General features: G+C 47.0%; 1 protein-coding gene across 2 annotated transcripts; it reads right to left on the reverse strand.

The window, feature by feature from the left end:
- Window positions 1–119: 119 nt before the first annotated feature.
- Window positions 120–17,662, reverse strand: LOC122366190 (mannosyl-oligosaccharide 1,2-alpha-mannosidase IA-like). 2 transcript variants are annotated; one of them, XM_043338149.1, is made up of 10 exons: window positions 17,625–17,662; window positions 13,027–13,692; window positions 9,838–10,056; window positions 9,196–9,375; window positions 4,568–4,781; window positions 4,036–4,263; window positions 3,413–3,551; window positions 2,862–3,006; window positions 2,452–2,568; window positions 120–1,761 (listed from the first exon to the last, which is right to left on the reverse strand). In XM_043338149.1, the coding sequence occupies exons 2-10, from the start codon at window positions 13,468–13,470 to the stop codon at window positions 1,636–1,638; spliced, it is 1,812 nt and encodes a 603-aa protein (XP_043194084.1). In that variant the 5' UTR covers window positions 13,471–13,692; window positions 17,625–17,662; the 3' UTR covers window positions 120–1,635. The 2 variants fall into 2 exon arrangements, with proteins under 2 accessions (XP_043194084.1, XP_043194083.1); XM_043338148.1 differs by lacking the exon at window positions 17,625–17,662 and having other exon boundaries at window positions 13,027–13,706.
- Window positions 17,663–18,134: the final 472 nt, after the last annotated feature.

Raw genomic sequence — 18,134 nt, forward strand, 5'->3', positions numbered from 1 at the left:
CAATCACCTGTCAGACAGTTGGGAAAAATTGCAATCTAATTCACCCCTCTCAGCCTCTCCAATGGCAATGCGATACGCTGCTAAGCTTGAACCATCCTGCATCAGGCTACAGAGGGCGATTTGGAGATGAAATGTCTATATTGTAGAGATCACATTCACTTGAGTGACATGAGTCACATGACAGTGACGGCGTGATAATGTACACATTTGCAGTAAAGGGCCCAGGAGGACCTTCCGAGAGGTAAAACCGTAACACACGAAATGGAGCGGATACAATCATCATTCATTGATTATCACATTGTTGATTCAACAAGAAGGACGCAAGATAATCACAGTGGCATTCTGGTTGACACCACCAGAATGACCAGAAGACTGGTCCCCTTCCCTGTGCGCCATACATTCACAATGATGCAGTTACATATACATAGTCATACACCACACAAGACCAATGGAAGACGGCCAAACGCTACCGGTGAGTGTAGGCTACGATACACTCCAAACTCATTCCAACGTTCGGACACAGCCCGAGATCCTGATAAGTCACGGACACATGAGAACACCTGATTCCACTTCCATTGGGGAATTAAATAATTACATAACAATCACGTCGCGAATACGATCACATGGCTATCGATAGATCACATGACGATCGTCAGCACGATGGTCTAGGCACTCAGCACAGCCGAAAGTGCGGCAGAACCCTTCATGTCGCCAAGAGGGCCAGCCGCCGCCCACCACGGGTCCCCGACACGTGGGAAGGAGTTACACGGACCGATTGAGGGTCAAATGCCCTCAACCAGTGTTGCCCTCAAACGTCCGACGTATGTACCAGACACTCGGACAATCAACACGGAGCAACGGCTCAGGCACCGTTCACAACGAGCAGAGGAGTATGAAAAGCTCGGATTCATGGACTTCGTAAAATTACGCTTGAACTGTCCCAAAAGAATTAATTCTTCCATTAAGTTCATCTAAAATATGAACCGGAAGTTCCAACTGGAAACGCAAATAAAACGTTTATAAAAGTCGCGTAACAACTCGTCAACAATCAACATTGATGTGTGCTACAATGACATTCATGAAATGTTATGGCACATTGATTGCTGGCCTGAATCTAAGGACGTAAAAATGCAGGGGTGACGTAATAAAGTGAACTATTTCACGGTTACATGAATTATAACAAGATTGTCTTCCTAAAAAGATTTCATGCAATACACCTGAAACTATACAAAGCAGTACATAAGTTACCCTGTGCATAATCAGGACTAATGGGCTGACGCTAATTGGACAAAAAATATACTGTCATTGATGATCGACTTGTTCTTGAATTCAAGAACACAAAAACGTCAATCCTGTCGATAAAGGCAGGCAGCTGTCTGACAAAGCACGTAGGCCCTCAGACAGCTGCCAAACATTGGTGGGTCCCCGGACAGCTGTTGGGATTGAGCGCAACTAGATAGCTGCTGGACAGGGTCATCAGCTGACAGCTGTATTAGAGAGAGTGCCTATACTTCTAGCTGACAACAGCACTGTAGACGGTAGGGCTGTAGAGTTTGCAGCATCTACTCGGCACTGCTGACGGAGATGATTTCCTCCAGCCGACTCACAACTGTCCAGCGGAGGGTGTCCGTTCGTCTACCCGACGTCTGTCTGCCGGTACAGCTGGTTGGCCCCCCGGATCGGCAGCGGGTGCGCCTCCGTGTTGAACACCCACTGGTCCAGCGAGAGAAGCTCCGAGTCGCTGAACAACAGGTACAGGTACTGTCGGACATATGTAAAGACAGACAGTGTTAGATCGTTGTGACTCTGGACATAGTTCGTGGGGCATTGGAATAAAACGCAGGTTTTGGTTGCATGTTTAATGCATGCTCTGAAATCATATATAACTATTGAATACCTAGTTTTTCTTTTCACATATTAGGATTCCTGAATGCAATATGCAATGCAAACACTTCTGTTGTGACTGGTTAGTGGTTATGACAAATAACAAACTCAATTTTATGGCCAGGCTCGTCAAAAGAGTTGGCGGTCTTTCCTGCAGCACGCATAAAGCGTGTATCTCTTTTCACACGAACAAATCACGCTCCGTTGGTTCATCGCGTCCCACTACACACACATGCGGCATTCCCCCGCTATGCTACCGCTCACGGTGCTTAGGGGTGGAGTTGAAGGCACGTACATTTTGTTTGATTTGTAGAGCCGTGTTCAAAACATTTACACCTCCTTTGCGAAAATGATTCGAACTAGAAAAACTCCCAGCTACAGAACAGCCATTTCCGGCTCTAGAGGACTAACAATATTTCTAAGAGCATTCGAATACAAACAGCGGCTATTCATTCATTTACTTTTCATTATGATGGGTAATAATGTTGCAAAGCACTCACCCACAACCATTATCAGAGTATAAGAGCTAGAGAGGGCAGGTCCTCATAGTTATCAACGACATTTTACCTTGAGCGTCTCGGCCAAAAAGAAGCTCTGCTGCACGTCGTCATGTTCAGGCCACAGCGAGTCGACGTCCTTGATTCCCGAGAACCCCGCCTCGACTCGACAAAACTGCTCGATAGCCTGCTTAACAGCGAAGAATAAGAAAAGCGTGAGCAGTCGTTAGACCGCAACAAAACTGATACACCAAAGGAACAGACCGGATAGGCTGTGGTATCCACCTCCGGGCTCCGGTCCAGCCCAAGCTCGTGATAAATGTTTCAAATGGACTAGGCTGTGCTGGATGGAAATCTAACTTAGATCGAACAGACCATGTTTTACCAAAAATGTAGACAATTCAGTTATTCACGGTTCCCACCATTAGAACAAGCAAGTCGGGCTCGGGTCGGAGTTTGAAGTCTCATTATCGTACATACCTGAGCCGCCTGCCACCCCCAGTCTCGGTACTTGGGGTCGCCCGTGAGCCGCCACAGTACGAAGTAGCTCTCGATGACCTCCGGCCGCAGGATGTAGTACTTTTCCTGCTGCAGCAGTGGACGCGCCTCCACCTGATCGGTGAACCTGTCGGCGCGTTAAAACTGTCAGCGCCGTTCTAGATGATAGGCGAGCACTGATTACCATGACATCTATCAGAAACTATGCATGATATTTGTCAGGTTTCTTCTCTGATATCTGTTGAGAATATTCAGGTTCAATAACATTCCAATGGTGCATCAAGATATCAAATTAACCATAGCACAGGTCTGATTACTTTGAAAATTACTAACAGTCAAATGTGGCTTCAAGCCAACGTCAGCAGGAAAATAAGGGCAAGCTCTATATGAGGATCTAGCGTGCCCGGTGACTGTTTTCATATGCCTTTGCAACCCATTTTCTAGTTCCAATTTTGCAAACAACGTCCTGCTAGCAGTTTCACTCTAACAGCCAGGAAGGGATGGACAATAAACGAGTCACGTTTTGTAAGTACCGGAAGCTCTCGGGTCCCAGTTTGGTGGCGGTGCGGTCATAGGACTCGTGACACGTGGCCGTGATCTGTCGGCCCAGCTCCAGGTACCGATCCGTGTCTGCCTCCGGGTCCTTGGCCGCAGCCAGAGCGTACAGCCCGCCTGTGAATGACACTTCGTCATTGCAGATCATTGTCTCGGTCCCTGGCCGTCGCCAGCGCATGCAGGCCACATGTAAGCGACACTTGTTCCTGGCTGCCGCTAGAGCGTACAAGCCGTCTGGGAACCAGAATCATCAGAAACCGAATGAACCGGGTCTATAGCATCAGCCAGAGTGTACATATAACGAGGGGAACGAAATATACAATAATCATAAAATCCATGTCGAATTTGGACGAGTTCAATAATAACACTACAAACAAGCACAGGTGTTTGGAGAATACACATGAGGAAACCGTAAAAGGATACGCGAGCTTCTTAGGTGAAACGAGATGGGAACTGCATCAGCTGGTCACTGAAATATGTTATTTGTAACCGTGTTGCTAGTTAACTTTTCATCAGTTCACTCAAAATAGTCCGTCATATTGATAAAGGGCATAAGATGGAGACAAATTCGTTAAAATGCACAAAACAGGGCGGCACGCGCCTATGAAGCAGGCCAGGTGGTCCATCTTGTAGCTGAGTCGTTCGCGGTGCATCTCGGCCACGAAGGTGAGGCCCGACTGGTCGGAGGTCTTCACCAGACGGTCGGTGATGTTACCCATGGCCAGCTGGAACATCCGCAGCGCCTGCCGGTCGTCGCCGCCGGAGCGGAGCCACTCCTTGAGCAGGTACTCGTAGAACGAGTCGCCCAGCGCGCCCACAGACGTGTGGTCTGTGAACAGGTGAGGGGAGGCGGGATAAATAGGGCAGACTGTGAGGTCAAACCAAACACCGGAGTAGGACACAACAGCACCACATCGCATACACTTTACAGAATGGCGGCGATGAGCACTCAGTTCATAAGTAGGTGACTGAATACAGCCACTCCTCTCAACTATGTCCGACTTAGACACTGGATACTGACGCTTCATTTGACTTCCCAAATCTTAACTTCAATCTAGTGGTGCCCAACATACGCTATAGGCAATAAACATTGCAGCAACTCGATATGCATATAGGCCGGTGCGGCTACTCACGCTGTCCCCAGTCGCCGGTGACCGGGTGGAGGTAGTTGGGAAACAGTCCGCCCGGGGTGTCCATCCGCGCCAGCTGGTCGCGCACGCGGTGCACCTTCTCCCTGAACACGGGCTGCCCGGTGACGTCCGAGAGATAGCTGAACTCCATGTGGAGCGTACCGAATTCAGAGAGAATCGAGCCGCCCATCGAGGCCCAGCCGTAGTTCTTGGCGCGCTGTCAGAACACACAAAAGTGGGGCATTCATACGGACAGGCACGGTAGGCGGAAGGAAACGGTACGTGTGTACACAGGGCAGAGAGTAAGATCCTCTTCGTTTGATGGACTTCATGCTGCTCAGTGCCCACCAAGCCTGAGGCTCACATCAGCCAAAATTCACTTGAACTGAGTCCAAATAATTGGTCCTGTTGAGTGATGTATAGACAAATAGATATATATTGAGTAGGAAAAACATACAGCACATGGGTGGACGCGTTTCGTCAGAGACTTTTTCAACACCCGAATATCGACAAAACAATACGAACACACAAGAACCAGGGCTGTCTCATCCCTATCTCCGTAACGTGTCGTGTGCGACCAATGACGTCACGGCATTGCGGCGTTCTGATTGGGCGGCAGCTCTGAATCGCCCGACTGGTGGTCCCCGCTCGACAAGCGCACGTGCGCCGACTAGACATTTGTAGTGGCATTGACGGCAGAAAAAGTGAGGTAATGCAGAGCTCTGAATATACTTGAATAGAGTCTAAGCCGTTAGTAATACGTAAAAACGTCAGATAGGTTTCTTGTTCGTCTTGATTTGAGCTTTTATGTGATATAACTTTTACCTTAGTGTCGAGGTTGGCAGCTATGTGGGAGAGCCCTAAAGTTGGGTCATTTTCCATAGGATTGCATTACAGCCGTCCGACCCTTCGTACCTGTGACGTCACGGAAATCGCTGCTTCGGCCTAATGAGCATACCCTCTATATAGGGCCTTGCACAAGAACAAAGCTAGCAAGCACAGTTTCATACCTGTTGATATATCGCGTGTACATATTATGAGAATGTGCCTAAATGCAAATACACTTCCAATACTGCGCGTCAGTTAAATGGCAAAGAAAGAGAGAATACATATATAAGACAATTCATGTTGACAGTATCTGTTTTTCTATTTAACATTTATTTTATAATCTGAGTACAATATACGGCCGCAGATTTTGCCCATTTTATAAACCCAACCCGTGTATTGATCGTTTCGTTCGTTGCAATGTATGCCGCTTCCGTCGCCTTTCTACTCCCCTTGCTTTTGCACTTCGCTATCACTTTCGCCCCTCCCCAATTCGGTAAATGATTCGTTGAGTGAGCATGAATATATATTACTGAACGGCTCTGGGAAAGAAAAATGGAAACCGAGGTCTTTAAAAAATTGTAGGCACGAGGCGTAGCCGAGTGCCGGAGATTTTTTGAAGACCGAGGTTTCCATTTTTCTTCCCAGAGCAAGTTCAGTAAGATATTTCCCATACGTCGTTTAATATCTATTCAGAAACTCACAATTTAATTATTAAAATCACCTTTTTTAAGATTTTTATCAAAAAATCACCAGAACTGTAGGTCATCAACCCGTGCCGGAAAACAGTGCAGGAAAGATCACGTACAAATGTTTCCCGCACGGCTAGGATAATGCTAAAGGGATATCTCGGCGTATGGGAAAGATCACGTGCAAATGTTTCCCGCACGGCTAGGATAATGCTAAAGGGATATATCGGCGTATGGGAAGCACGAATGCACTGTGTTCCATGTCGTTTCTTACATCTCTCCCATGTTCCTTTAATCTTTTGTCCATGCCTCTACCTGTTTCACCTATATATGACTTTTCACAATGCCCACAGGGTACCTGATATACAACGCTAAGATCTACATTCTTACTTATTTTCTTTTGCGTGATCTCTCCTATTTTTCTGCCAGAAGTCAATGCGACTTTGACGCCTGTCGTTTCAAGTTCTTTCGCGATGTTTTCGGCTGCTTTTGAGTTCGGTAATGAAATATATCTTATGTCGTTCTTTCGTTTCGCTTCAGCTTTTGCTCTGTTTCGAATGTTCAACGCTTTTTTCTTGAGACGAATGAGATAGCCTTTGGGATATTTAAGCTTCATGAAACTGGAAAAGATGTGCTCAATTTCTTCAGCAAGATACTCCTCACTACAAATACGAAAAGCCCTTAAGAAAAAGCCCAATACCACCCCACTTTTCACTCTATCACTATGACCGGAAAAGAAATGAACATAATCTTCCCGGTTTGTAGGCTTACGATATACTTTGAATTTTGCACGACTATCGCTTCGGACTACTTCCGTATCTAAGAAAGCAATGGAACCTCCCTTTTCTGTTTCCACAGTAAACTGAATCTTCGGGTCGACTGCGTTGAGTTCGTTGACTTTGGCGTTCAAATCGATCGTTTTTGGTACTACTACCAGCACGTCATCGACGTATCGTACCCACAGAACATTGTCCCCCATAATATTTTGGTACCTGTTTTGTTCCAGCCATTCCAAATACAGGCACGCTGCTACTGGACTCAAGGGTGAACCCATTGCCAGCCCGCTGTGTTGGCTGTAATCATCCGACTCAAATACAAAACCCCCAAATTTCATACACATTGACACAAGCTTAAAGTAGTCAGACTTTGCGAGCGGCAACTGGTTCGCATCGATCTTATCAACTACATCTTTGATCACTTTTAGGGCGTCGTCTACGGGTACATTCGTGAACAGTGATTTTACATCAAGACTAGCCATGTACTTATCTGTGAAGTCGAAGTCTTTATGTCGTTCAATTAAGTCGTTGCTGTTCCGTAGGTGTGCATCACTGATGGCACCCAGACTATTCGATAAGGGCTTTGCCAGTACTTTTGCGAGTCGATGTGGCGCGCTGCCGATTCCTGACGTAATGGGCCGTAGTGGGATGCCGTCCTTGTGGAGTTTTGGAAGTCCACGCATCTTTGGAGTTTCCGGTGATTCTTCTAAAAGATGCAATAGCTGTTTTAGAAGAATCACCGGAAACATTAAAACATTCATTACCGAACTCAAAAGCAGCCGAAAACATCGCGAAAGAACTTGAAACGACAGGCGTCAAAGTCGCATTGACTTCTGGCAGAAAAATAGGAGAGATCACGCAAAAGAAAATAAGTAAGAATGTAGATCTTAGCGTTGTATATCAGGTACCCTGTGGGCATTGTGAAAAGTCATATATAGGTGAAACAGGTAGAGGCATGGACAAAAGATTAAAGGAACATAGGAGAGATGTAAGAATATATATTACTGAACGGCTCTGGGAAAGAAAAATGGAAACCGAGGTCTTTAAAAAATTGTAGGCACGAGGCGTAGCCGAGTGCCGGAGATTTTTTGAAGACCGAGGTTTCCATTTTTCTTCCCAGAGCAAGTTCAGTAAGATATTTCCCATACGTCGTTTAATATCTATTCAGAAACTCACAATTTAATTATTGAAATCACCTTTTTTAAGATTTTTATCAAAAAATCACCAGAACTGTAGGTCATCAACCCGTGCCCGAAAACAGTGCAGGAAAGATCACGTGCAAATGTTTCCCGCACGGCTAGGATAATGCTAAAGGGATATCTCGGCGTATGGGAAACGACATGGAACACAGTGCAATTGCATTCGTGCTTCCCATACGCCGATATATCCCTTTAGCATTATCCTAGCCGTGCGGGAAACATTTGCACGTGATCTTTCCTGCACTGTTTTCCGGCACGGGTTGATGACCTACAGTTCTGGTGATTTTTTGATAAAAATCTTAAAAAATGTGATTTCAATAATTAAATTGTGAGTTTCTGAATAGATATTAAACGACGCATGGGAAATATCTTACTGAACTTGCTCTGGGAAGAAAAATGGAAACCTCGGTCTTCAAAAAATCTCCGGCACTCGGCTACGCCTCGTGCCTACAATTTTTTAAAGACCTCGGTTTCCATTTTTCTTTCCCAGAGCCGTTCAGTAATATATATTCATGCTCACTCAACGAATCATTTACCGAATTGGGGAGGGGCGAAAGTGATAGCGAAGTGCAAAAGCAAGGGGAGTAGAAAGGCGACGGAAGCGGCATACATTGCAACGAACGAAACGATCAATACACGGGTTGGGTTTATAAAATGGGCAAAATCTGCGGCCGTATATTGTACTCAGATTATAAAATAAATGTTAAATAGAAAAACAGATACTGTCAACATGAATTGTCTTATATATGTATTCTCTCTTTCTTTGCCATTTAACTGACGCGCAGTATTGGAAGTGTATTTGCATTTAGGCACATTCTCATAATATGTACACGCGATATATCAACAGGTATGAAACTGTGCTTGCTAGCTTTGTTCTTGTGTGTTCGTATTGTTTTGTCGATATTCGGGTGTTGAAAAAGTCTCTGACGAAACGCGTCCACCCATGTGCTGTATGTTTTTCCTACTCAATATATATCAATTGGTCCTGTGTTCACCGGTTCTATAACTACAATGAGTCACTTTATCGATCAGAAGCCTGAGTCACTTCTAGCTGCTACCAAACCATTTCTTAGGTAAATCAGGCTATAATTTAAGTCCTAGGCAGTAGGCGGGCAACCTAAGTGTCGTAGGTCACGACTTACCCCGGTGGCGGGCACCACCATGGCGTACGGTATGCCGGTGGGGGTGTCGAACGCCGGCAGCAGAGCGCGCGCAGTCTCCTCCGCCTTGTCTCTGAACAGCGCGTCTCCGGTGAGCGCGAAGCACGCGAGCAGGCCGCCCACGTAACGAATGTTCACCTCGAACACAGAAACCTCGGAGGTCTGGTGGACGGATGTCGAGTCATCGACAGAACGACAGGACAACCGTCGGTCCAGGAGATCGGTATGGTACGCAGATCAATGACCATCGTTCCTTGGTTCAAATAAATGGTCAATCATCATGAGCTGATATAACGGTCTTAGCTCGGTACACTGGCACAGCAACTTACATCCTTTGCAAATGATCGCCTCTTATATTGCGCAAATCGTTAAATACACCTTTTTGCACTCAAAATAGGCATCTTTTCATTCAATTTCGGCGAATTGCATTCAATTTTAGCGATCTCTCATTTGCTTCGAATAGAGAGATCGCTAAAATTGAATGCAATTCGCCGAAATTGAATGAAAAGATGCCTATTTTGAGTGCAAAAAGGTGTACTACAATCACAAACATCGTTTTAAAACTGAGCAAAAAGTGAGCACCACCACCAAAATCTGTTTAGATGATATAACAACATCACTCACCACGTGCGCCAGGTCGAGTTTCTGTTTGACCCAGAGTCGCGCCTCGCTGAACTCCTCCTCCAGGCCCATGATGAGTAGGGTGTCCAGGGCGTCCACGATGGTGGCGCCCATGGCCTGGCGGCCGAATATGCCGGCCGAGCGGCCGCGCCGGCTCACCGGTCGCAGCTCGTCCTCACCCCACGCGTACGTCACGTACCCCTTCCAGGCGTGACGCATCATCTGTGGCAACAGGCGCGCGGTTAGCTGCCCGCAGATGACGGTTCTTATCGGGCATCGCCTAACGAGTGACACAATGAGAGAAAAAAGAACTTCATGTATAGCGCATTGCACTGATGCGCCAGGCCGGTGCTCGGTGACACCTAAACCTTCGCCAGGCCGGGGGAAGCGTTTGAACACCCACCTTTGTTTAACTCGGCTCGTAGCGCCACGTAGCGATGCGCGGTAAGCGGCGTTCGAAAGAACGCCAAAAAAATCCTGAAGGAAGCTCTTCAGTAAATTTTTACATCATGTTAAAGGTCAGGTCACCAGATGTTATCAAAGGTCAAATTTCACCTATCAACACTTTTTGACAAATCAGAACGTCAATAACCTTTCTGATATGGACCTTTAAATAATGTTGTGAACGAACTTCTTCATACTTCTTATTTTTATCAAATAGTCAGAAAAGCCTCGGTTTCCAGTCTGTTTATTAGCGTAGCCATGTAAGCACGACACGAAACAAACACTCTCTCAGCGTGGTACGACAGTCAGCTGTTGCGATATTGTGACAACTACACTACGCCAGATACGTTAGTACTTGATTATCTCGTGAGTTCCTCTCGCTAATCCCGCTCCGCTGTTGGACTCGGTCAATCAGTCCCGGTGTGCGTTGCCACTACGGCATGCGTCTACATAACTCCTGCAGTCGTCTCCGCGGAGGACGGCGTGTGGTGTATCTCCGTCTGCGTGGCGGCGTCACAGAGAGTCAGCCGCACCCGGTGACCGCTCGTGACGCGGCACTGCTCACAGCGCCAGACAGCCGACTTCCCGCGACCTTCCTCAGTGAGGTCCCAAGGTATTGGTGAGCTGGATGGCTGACGGCGTCTCGTCGGTCTGGTTCGATACAGCAACAGCTCCCCTCCAAGTACGATCAGGCTGGCAGCTATCCCCAGAGGCACCAGACACAGGACGGGCATCAGGTCGCGGAAAGATAGCACTTGATAATGCTTGAGGGACTCACAACTGCTCTGGCTAGGCTCTCGGATCGAGTTTTTCAGTCGGGACAACAAGCCTCCCTCAAACAGTCTCAGGATCGTTTTGGAGATGGCTGACCTGAGAGCGTTCCTTTCTTTCGAGATCACGAAATGGTATGAGACAGACCTGAGTGATGCACGATTCAACGGGACAATGCTGCAAGATTCCTTTCCAAACATTTGGTGCAGAGTGTTCAACTCTAAATATATCATAACTTTTTGTTTGAATGCCCGGAGTATATCTTCTTTCGTGTTTTCTAAGGCGATGAACCTGTCGCCGGTAATCGATCGTCGGTAAAGCTCCTGTTCGTATACGTCAGTGCTGGATCTTAGATAGTTCAGAATTGACGAGCCAGAGGGCACAGCCAGCGTCCAGTCGGGTTGTTGGACGAACTCACGCAGGCTGCTGATGGGCTGACGGCCCGTGTCCACGGTCAGGAACGACATCAGGTTGGCCGTGTAGTTGATGTAGATCAGGATTCCCATCACCCAGCCGAACATGGTTGCGGTACGGCCGGCCAGCGACTGCGGCGTCCTGCTCCAGCCCTGGCCCACCACGGTCATCGCGCCGGCCAGAAGACACGAGCCCCAGCCCATGTCGCGAGCTAGCTGGCCGTCCTCGGCTCTGGCGCTGTTGAACCGCAGCGAAAGGCGCAGCACCAGCGAGAGCGCCAGTAGCGCGGCGGCCAGCGCCCACCAGACGTCAGCGCCCAGCGGCCGCAGCAGGCCGGAGAACATTGCCAGCGACAGCCGCGGCGTCACCGTCGTGTCACGTCGCACCATGAAGCCGGTAGTCGCAGACGCGATGGGCACCCCGTCCAAAAAGTCGACCACCGCGGCACGACTGGGGGTGGGCATCATCGTGGTGACCGCCAGGTCAGCGCGCCCGTAGGCCAGGTCTCCAATAACCCCTGTCCAGGTGCCGTTTGTGGTTTGACTGCCGTAGCCGCTGGTAAGCGGAGCCGAGATGTTGTAGCTGAGTCCCAACTCCTCGGCTACGATCTGCCACAGCTGGAAGAGATAGCCGCTGTAGGCGACCGTGCCGTCCGGCCGCTGCTCCATGGAGATGTACGGGAGGTCGTTGATGGCAACGACGCGCAGTGGCCGGTCCGGCGTCCCGGCGGACCATTGGGGTCCCGGTCCGGCGGACCAGCCCGGTCCCAGCAGGACCAGACCTCCACGACGCTCCGCCATCCTCGCACCCCTGACAGACACTCCTGAGCGAGTGTGGTGCCATTGGATCATCAAAAGACCACCGCTGCACCTAATCGATATGGTTGATGATTACATGTTGGGCACGCTCGGTAGTCATGATCCTTTGGGCGCCTTTAATGCCTATTCACCACGCTAGGCAATACTATAATAACTAAGTAGGCAAGCTGAAGAATTCGTTACCCGTACCAAGCAAAGCCAGCAAAAAAAAAAAGAACGCTACACGGAACACTTATAATAACTCATGCGATCGGATCCATTACTCATCGCAACTCATCATCTACCTTCCATGTTTATCATATATTCAACTGCATATAACCCAATCATTGGTTGCTACAGTACAGTCAAAGGCAGAGGTAAAATAACACCTTCTACTGGCGCAGTCAAAGTTCGTGGATGCGAATAACAAGCAATTTTAATTTGTTAGAAGCAAGTTTTAATTTGCACATGCTTCCTTTCGTAAAAGCCGTGGTGTGTCCAGGAAGAGACAATTTTGGGTACCAGTCGCTGCGTCTCGTTACGGCGCACAGTCGCTTATACGCAAAATTCTAGCTGCATTAGAGGCGAGACGGTCACATCTCCTTGGTGTCGTATCCACGGTTCCACCTCGATAAATCCAGGGCGATTTAAGCCAATAAAAGTCCCAAAATCGTCCATTATCTTTATCACGCCCTATCACATATCAGTTATTGTTTATAAAACAACAACACGAACGGCCACCGCGCACACGACGGTTGCTCCTTACCTCTTTGATTTTGCGGCGTCTGAAGCGCATCACGGGGTCGGGGTCCTCGCCGCCCGAGATGACCGGATGTAGTGGATCGGGGGGCACCGGAGCCACTGAGCCGCCCGAGGCCGGTACCGCCGCCTCCTGCGCCTTGCTGTAGAGCCGGCGCCGGTCCTCGGCCGCCCCGGGCCGTCCGCGGGCCGGGGGCGGCACCGGCAGCAGCAGGTCACCGCCCACGTCACCCACGCGCTTCTGCACGCGCTTCAGGCGCTCCAGCCGCCACAGTCCCTCTCCCAGATCGGGCAGGTAGAATATTGTACCGAAGCAGATCAGTGCGAATGTGCCCAGAACCAACAGGAGTAGGTTTCTTTCCCTGCATTTGCATCTTGACCGAGGCGGACTTGATGGGACAGATCGCTTTATGAATCTTGGTAATATTGCACCCGCAGCTTCTATCTTCATTATCAAACAATTGGCACTGCACAGAAAACGTCTGCACCACTCACTGATCAAATACCTAAATCAAGAAGATTGCTTTAAAACTAGTAGGCATTTACGTTTTCATTACAAGAAAACACACTTAAAGTTTTCATACAATTGCTGATGATTCCATTGAAGGCTTCACCAGCTATCTTCTTGGGATAGACTTGGTTAAAAATGAGCCGCGTCAGTGAAGACGATAATCTGGAACAAATACACATTAACCCTCGCCCGTAAACGGCGATCTGCCACCTTCGCCCATGCAGGGGGGGGGGGGGTTGGTGCGACCCCCCCCCCCTTGGCGTTTGAAAACGGAGCGTCGTAGAGCTTAGCGGAAAAGACCAACGGATTGCTCTCGCCGAGATCTCGCGATTGGTGGTATATTTTTTGGTCCTAGGTCAACATTTGACCTACTTTTGACCGGTCAAAGGTCAAATTTTCGGAAAAATACTTTTTCAACTTTCCGCGGCGATTGCGGCAAAACGGTGGGAGATATCGACTTGAAACCTTCACTATCGTGTTCCTTGATCAATTCTCTATCGTTTGGTATGTATTTCGTTTCCCTAGCTCTAAAAATGGCGCGTTGGGAGCGCCGGAAGTCGGCAAGGTCACAGTCGGCGGCAGAAATTCGAAAAATCAAAATTTAAATTTTTGAAATCTGATTGTATTTTTGGATTTGGAAGGTCCATTTGCTCCCTATAGAAGCTAATATTGCTGCATATTCCCATTGAGGTGACAAGAATTAGCAAAATAGTGGTTCGGGCGCTTTTCAAAAATAGTACCGGACGCTGTTCCTCTTGTGACGTCATAGCTCCGTGACCTGACCTGACCCGGTCAAGTTTCTTATACCATATGATAGCCAATACTTGCCCCAACATGCATGGGAAGTTTCATCACGATCCATCAACCGATGTCCGTACCACTGGCAGGAAACCTCGGGCGTTGGCACTCAGTTTGTGAAAATCCGGCCGGAGGCTGTTCCCTTTGTGACGTCATAACTCCGTGACCTGACATGACCTGGTCAAATTTTTTTATCAAAAGATGCGCAAGGTTTGCCCCATAAGGTACCCAAAATTTGGCGGCGCTGCGCGCCGCCGTTTTTGCACTATTTCCGAAAAACCTCAGGGGGGGTTGCACCAACCCCCCCCCCCCCTACATGGGCGAGGGTTAAGTTGATGCGAGTACCACTTAACTGAGCAGATAAGGCAGCTGTGGCTGATGGAATGACCATGAGATTTGACGAGTTCGCAGTGGTTACAAGACACTTGCTGTCATGTTATACTTACCTCGCACCATTTCTCAAATCAGCACAAATCAAGAATTTATCATGTATGACAAGCTATTGAGGTCAAACTCCAATTCCCCGGAGATGAGTTCATTCAAATTGGTGATGTTTCTTCCACCTTGACCTCGAGGGCCACCTGACGTTTTTTATGCAGCCAAGGAGCCAAATGAGAGGCCAGAGTGAAAAGCGCTCCCTCATCTCAAAACACCACTTTGTCGCTAGTACGTGCTTAGCTGATTACCACTGTAACCACGAAATAATTCAGCCAAAACGACACCATTTTTAGCAAGCTTACCATAAAAACATAGCACATACAATGTCATTGGGGAGTTTTGCATGATATTTGGCCTGTGTGGTGCTACAGCTAGTTACAGCTCACGACTGCACTCACGGGCGGTCACCGCCTTCATGGATGGCATTAGAAATGCATGATTTCATTACCAGCGGTGCGGCGTTTCGAACACCGCTATTGCTTCTGCAGGGCACTAGGTGACTAGGGTAGGTAATATTCAGGCTAGCATACCAATAAGTGACTAAGATTGATTGATTCTGATCTATTGCGTAAGCGTAAAGCGGTAGCTAGAGACATAAATTGAATGACGTAATCTTCTGGATGTGCCAGCGAAATGCCTTCTGGTAGTCAATAGTCATGTATGATAAAATGATTAGCGCAACCTAGTTACGTGGTTCTGACTTTTAGCATCCACGAAGAGTTTCCTCAACATAATCAGAACGGATTCGAAAAAAAAACATTGCTTAGCGAGACAACGTATCCAGACAACGATAACAGTGCGCAACGGCTGGACAGTGGACAGGATAATGAAATTAAAACGCATGTGTCATGCACCGGAAGCATTGTTATTGATATATGGGTCATTCCGCGTCAAATCGATTAGGATTTGGTACTTTCGACCCCGACCGTAATTTAAAACTACTCAGTTTGGCCTAGTCGGGTCGAAGGTCAATGAAGGGTCACTGAGAAATGCAAAATATTTATATAAATTGGAGCATTTTCCTTTCTAATAGTTCTTACCACAGCCTCCCCAGACTCAGAATTACACAGCAATGGGCATTTTAATCCTGCAATGAATGCTCTTTAACAGCATTGACCTTTCATGACCTATAACTCTGACCTCAAAGATCACCCAGGTTTAAAACTTGCTAGATTGAGATGCATTTGTTTTTATATGTGCTAAAAGCCTACCAAATTTTAACAAAATCAAAAAGGGTTGATTAAAATCAGAAATCTTCATCGATTTGACGTGGAATGACCCAGAGGCCAATTGTCAGCCAATAGCATGCAGTTGCCATGGGCATGAACTATGCATTACATAATATGATTGGTCAATGCTTAATCAGCTTCTGTTGCAAAGCCAAAACCCATGTGGCCTGTACCAAAGATGGAAAATAGTTCTTCCTATATGAGAGTTGAAGTAGGTATCTTAAAATTCATTTTGTAAATATTCACTATTTTCTTTTCAGATCATTTTGGGCATGAAAAAATCATAAAATTGTAGATCTGAGGAAAGTGGTAGATAGCTGTATTCCCTTAAACCAGTGGTCAGCAGGTCATTCGGGGTTGTGCCCCCTTTTTAGGCGCCAGGCAGGGCCACTAGACCCACCTACCAGACCCCATTGCTGACATAACCAAGTTTACTGAAATTCCATACCTTTCTGGAACTCTGGGTATTTCTGCATTTCCGATGCATCAAATTTAAAACATGACACTTCCTCCACAAAACATTTAATAAATCCCATTTAACCCTCGTACATATAGGCGTGGCGGGTGGTTTTTCAACATAAAAGCCGTTGGATCACGACCAAATTGTACCCTCGAGCCTACCATTTTTTTCTGACCTGCCCGGGAAAACCTGAGGCCAGTTTTACCAACAGAAAAATCTGCTGGAGTTTTTGCCTAAAAATCACTTCATATATGCAGCGTAAGCGAGATGAGAATGTTAGTGGGTAGGGGGATAGGGCTTTACCATTTACGCTCCATTTGTGAAGCAGTCTTAAGGCGAAAAAAATTCCGGCAGGAGCTATTTTTCTGTCGGTAAAACTGGCCTCTGGAGTTCAGCGCATAATGATCATTGGCTGACAGCTCCATCTCAGAGTCCGAGAGGCCGCAGCCCGCGGGGGTCCGATCAACTCCTCCCCCTTATGTTAGTGGCTGTGGAAACGCCAACAGACGGGCGACGGTTAAAAATTGCAGCTGCTTTTGTACGACTGTGCGGAGCCATGGTGAGATGGTGAGGCGAGCAGCTACATGAAAATTGGTATCTAATCAATGTGTGCTGTGCCTTTGACCTGGGCTAATCTTTGAACTCTGGGATGCAACAGTCACGATGGTTCCATCAATGGTATGGTATCAGCCACACAAAAAAGGTGTGAAGCAGAATGTAATCCAGCATGACGCTTTGCCAACACAATCAGTGGACGTGATAATGTTTTGAGTGGTTGGTTGAAGTTGATCTTTTGGAAGCATCTTTGAAATTAAAATACTGACACCTAGCCATTGATCTAATGGTACAGCTTAAACTAGCCTGAGATCAACTGAACCTTTTGATTGATAGATAATCACAATGTTGAAAGATAAATGATAAATCAACACTTAAATTCAAGTTCAACAAAGTTGAAAGTTGGTTAAAAGTACAGCTCTTTCATGAATCAATGGAATTGGATTGTTCAGTGTGGATTACACAGTCTTGTTCATGCCAATACACCGATCTATTCTTCTCACGTTTCCTACCAAGCGGTAAGATGACCCATGTGCATCTTATTTCATCTAATTCCTATCAGAAAATTCCTTTTATAAATCAAAATATCATTAATAATAAAAATGAAAACACACCCCCGAACCTCCTCTCTGCACACACACTTATGAATTGTAATATTTTGTCTCAGCTGCGTCATAGTTATACATCCTGTTTTGGGTAGTTTGGCAGCTGCCTAACACTGACGTCACAAGATTTAAAGGGAAATGAAAGAAAAAAGGGAAAAAGGGAAGTATTCCAATTTCCAATCATTCATCATAGCTCAGTCGGTAACTGATTTACTTAGACATCTTATAGCTATAGCAAGCCGATACGCTGTGTCTATCGTGAAAGCATTATTGTATTCTTTGGACAATGCGGCATTGGTACCTATAGTCTATACAAGACAAAAGCAAGAACTCTTCAGAGTTCAGAGTTCGTTCCACATTTAGGACGAAAACAACAACACGTATTGGATCACAATTGGCAAGCTACAAGTTCATGAGACAAGACGCCTAATAAAACAGCTGAGACATGCTACAGCAGTCTCCACATTCCTCAGATATCGTAATGAGATGCCTACTGCCAGCTAGATACCGTGCACTATC

The sequence above is a fragment of the Amphibalanus amphitrite genome, unplaced genomic scaffold (genome assembly GCF_019059575.1).
Source record: "Amphibalanus amphitrite isolate SeventyFive unplaced genomic scaffold, NRLGWU_Aamphi_draft 000790F_arrow, whole genome shotgun sequence".
NCBI classification, from domain to species: Eukaryota; Metazoa; Arthropoda; class Thecostraca; order Balanomorpha; family Balanidae; genus Amphibalanus; species Amphibalanus amphitrite.

Bases quoted from the DNA above. Each gene is read 5' to 3' on its own strand.
- LOC122366190 (XM_043338149.1), bottom strand. From the start codon at position 13,470: ATGAAGATAGAAGCTGCGGGTGCAATATTACCAAGATTCATAAAGCGA. The intron at 4,782-9,195 runs GTAAGTCGTGAC...GTGTTCTGACAG, and splicing joins TGGTGGTGCCCGCCACCGGG to CGCGCCAAGAACTACGGCTG. The intron at 1,762-2,451 runs GTAAAATGTCGT...TATGTCCGACAG, and splicing joins TTTTGGCCGAGACGCTCAAG to TACCTGTACCTGTTGTTCAG.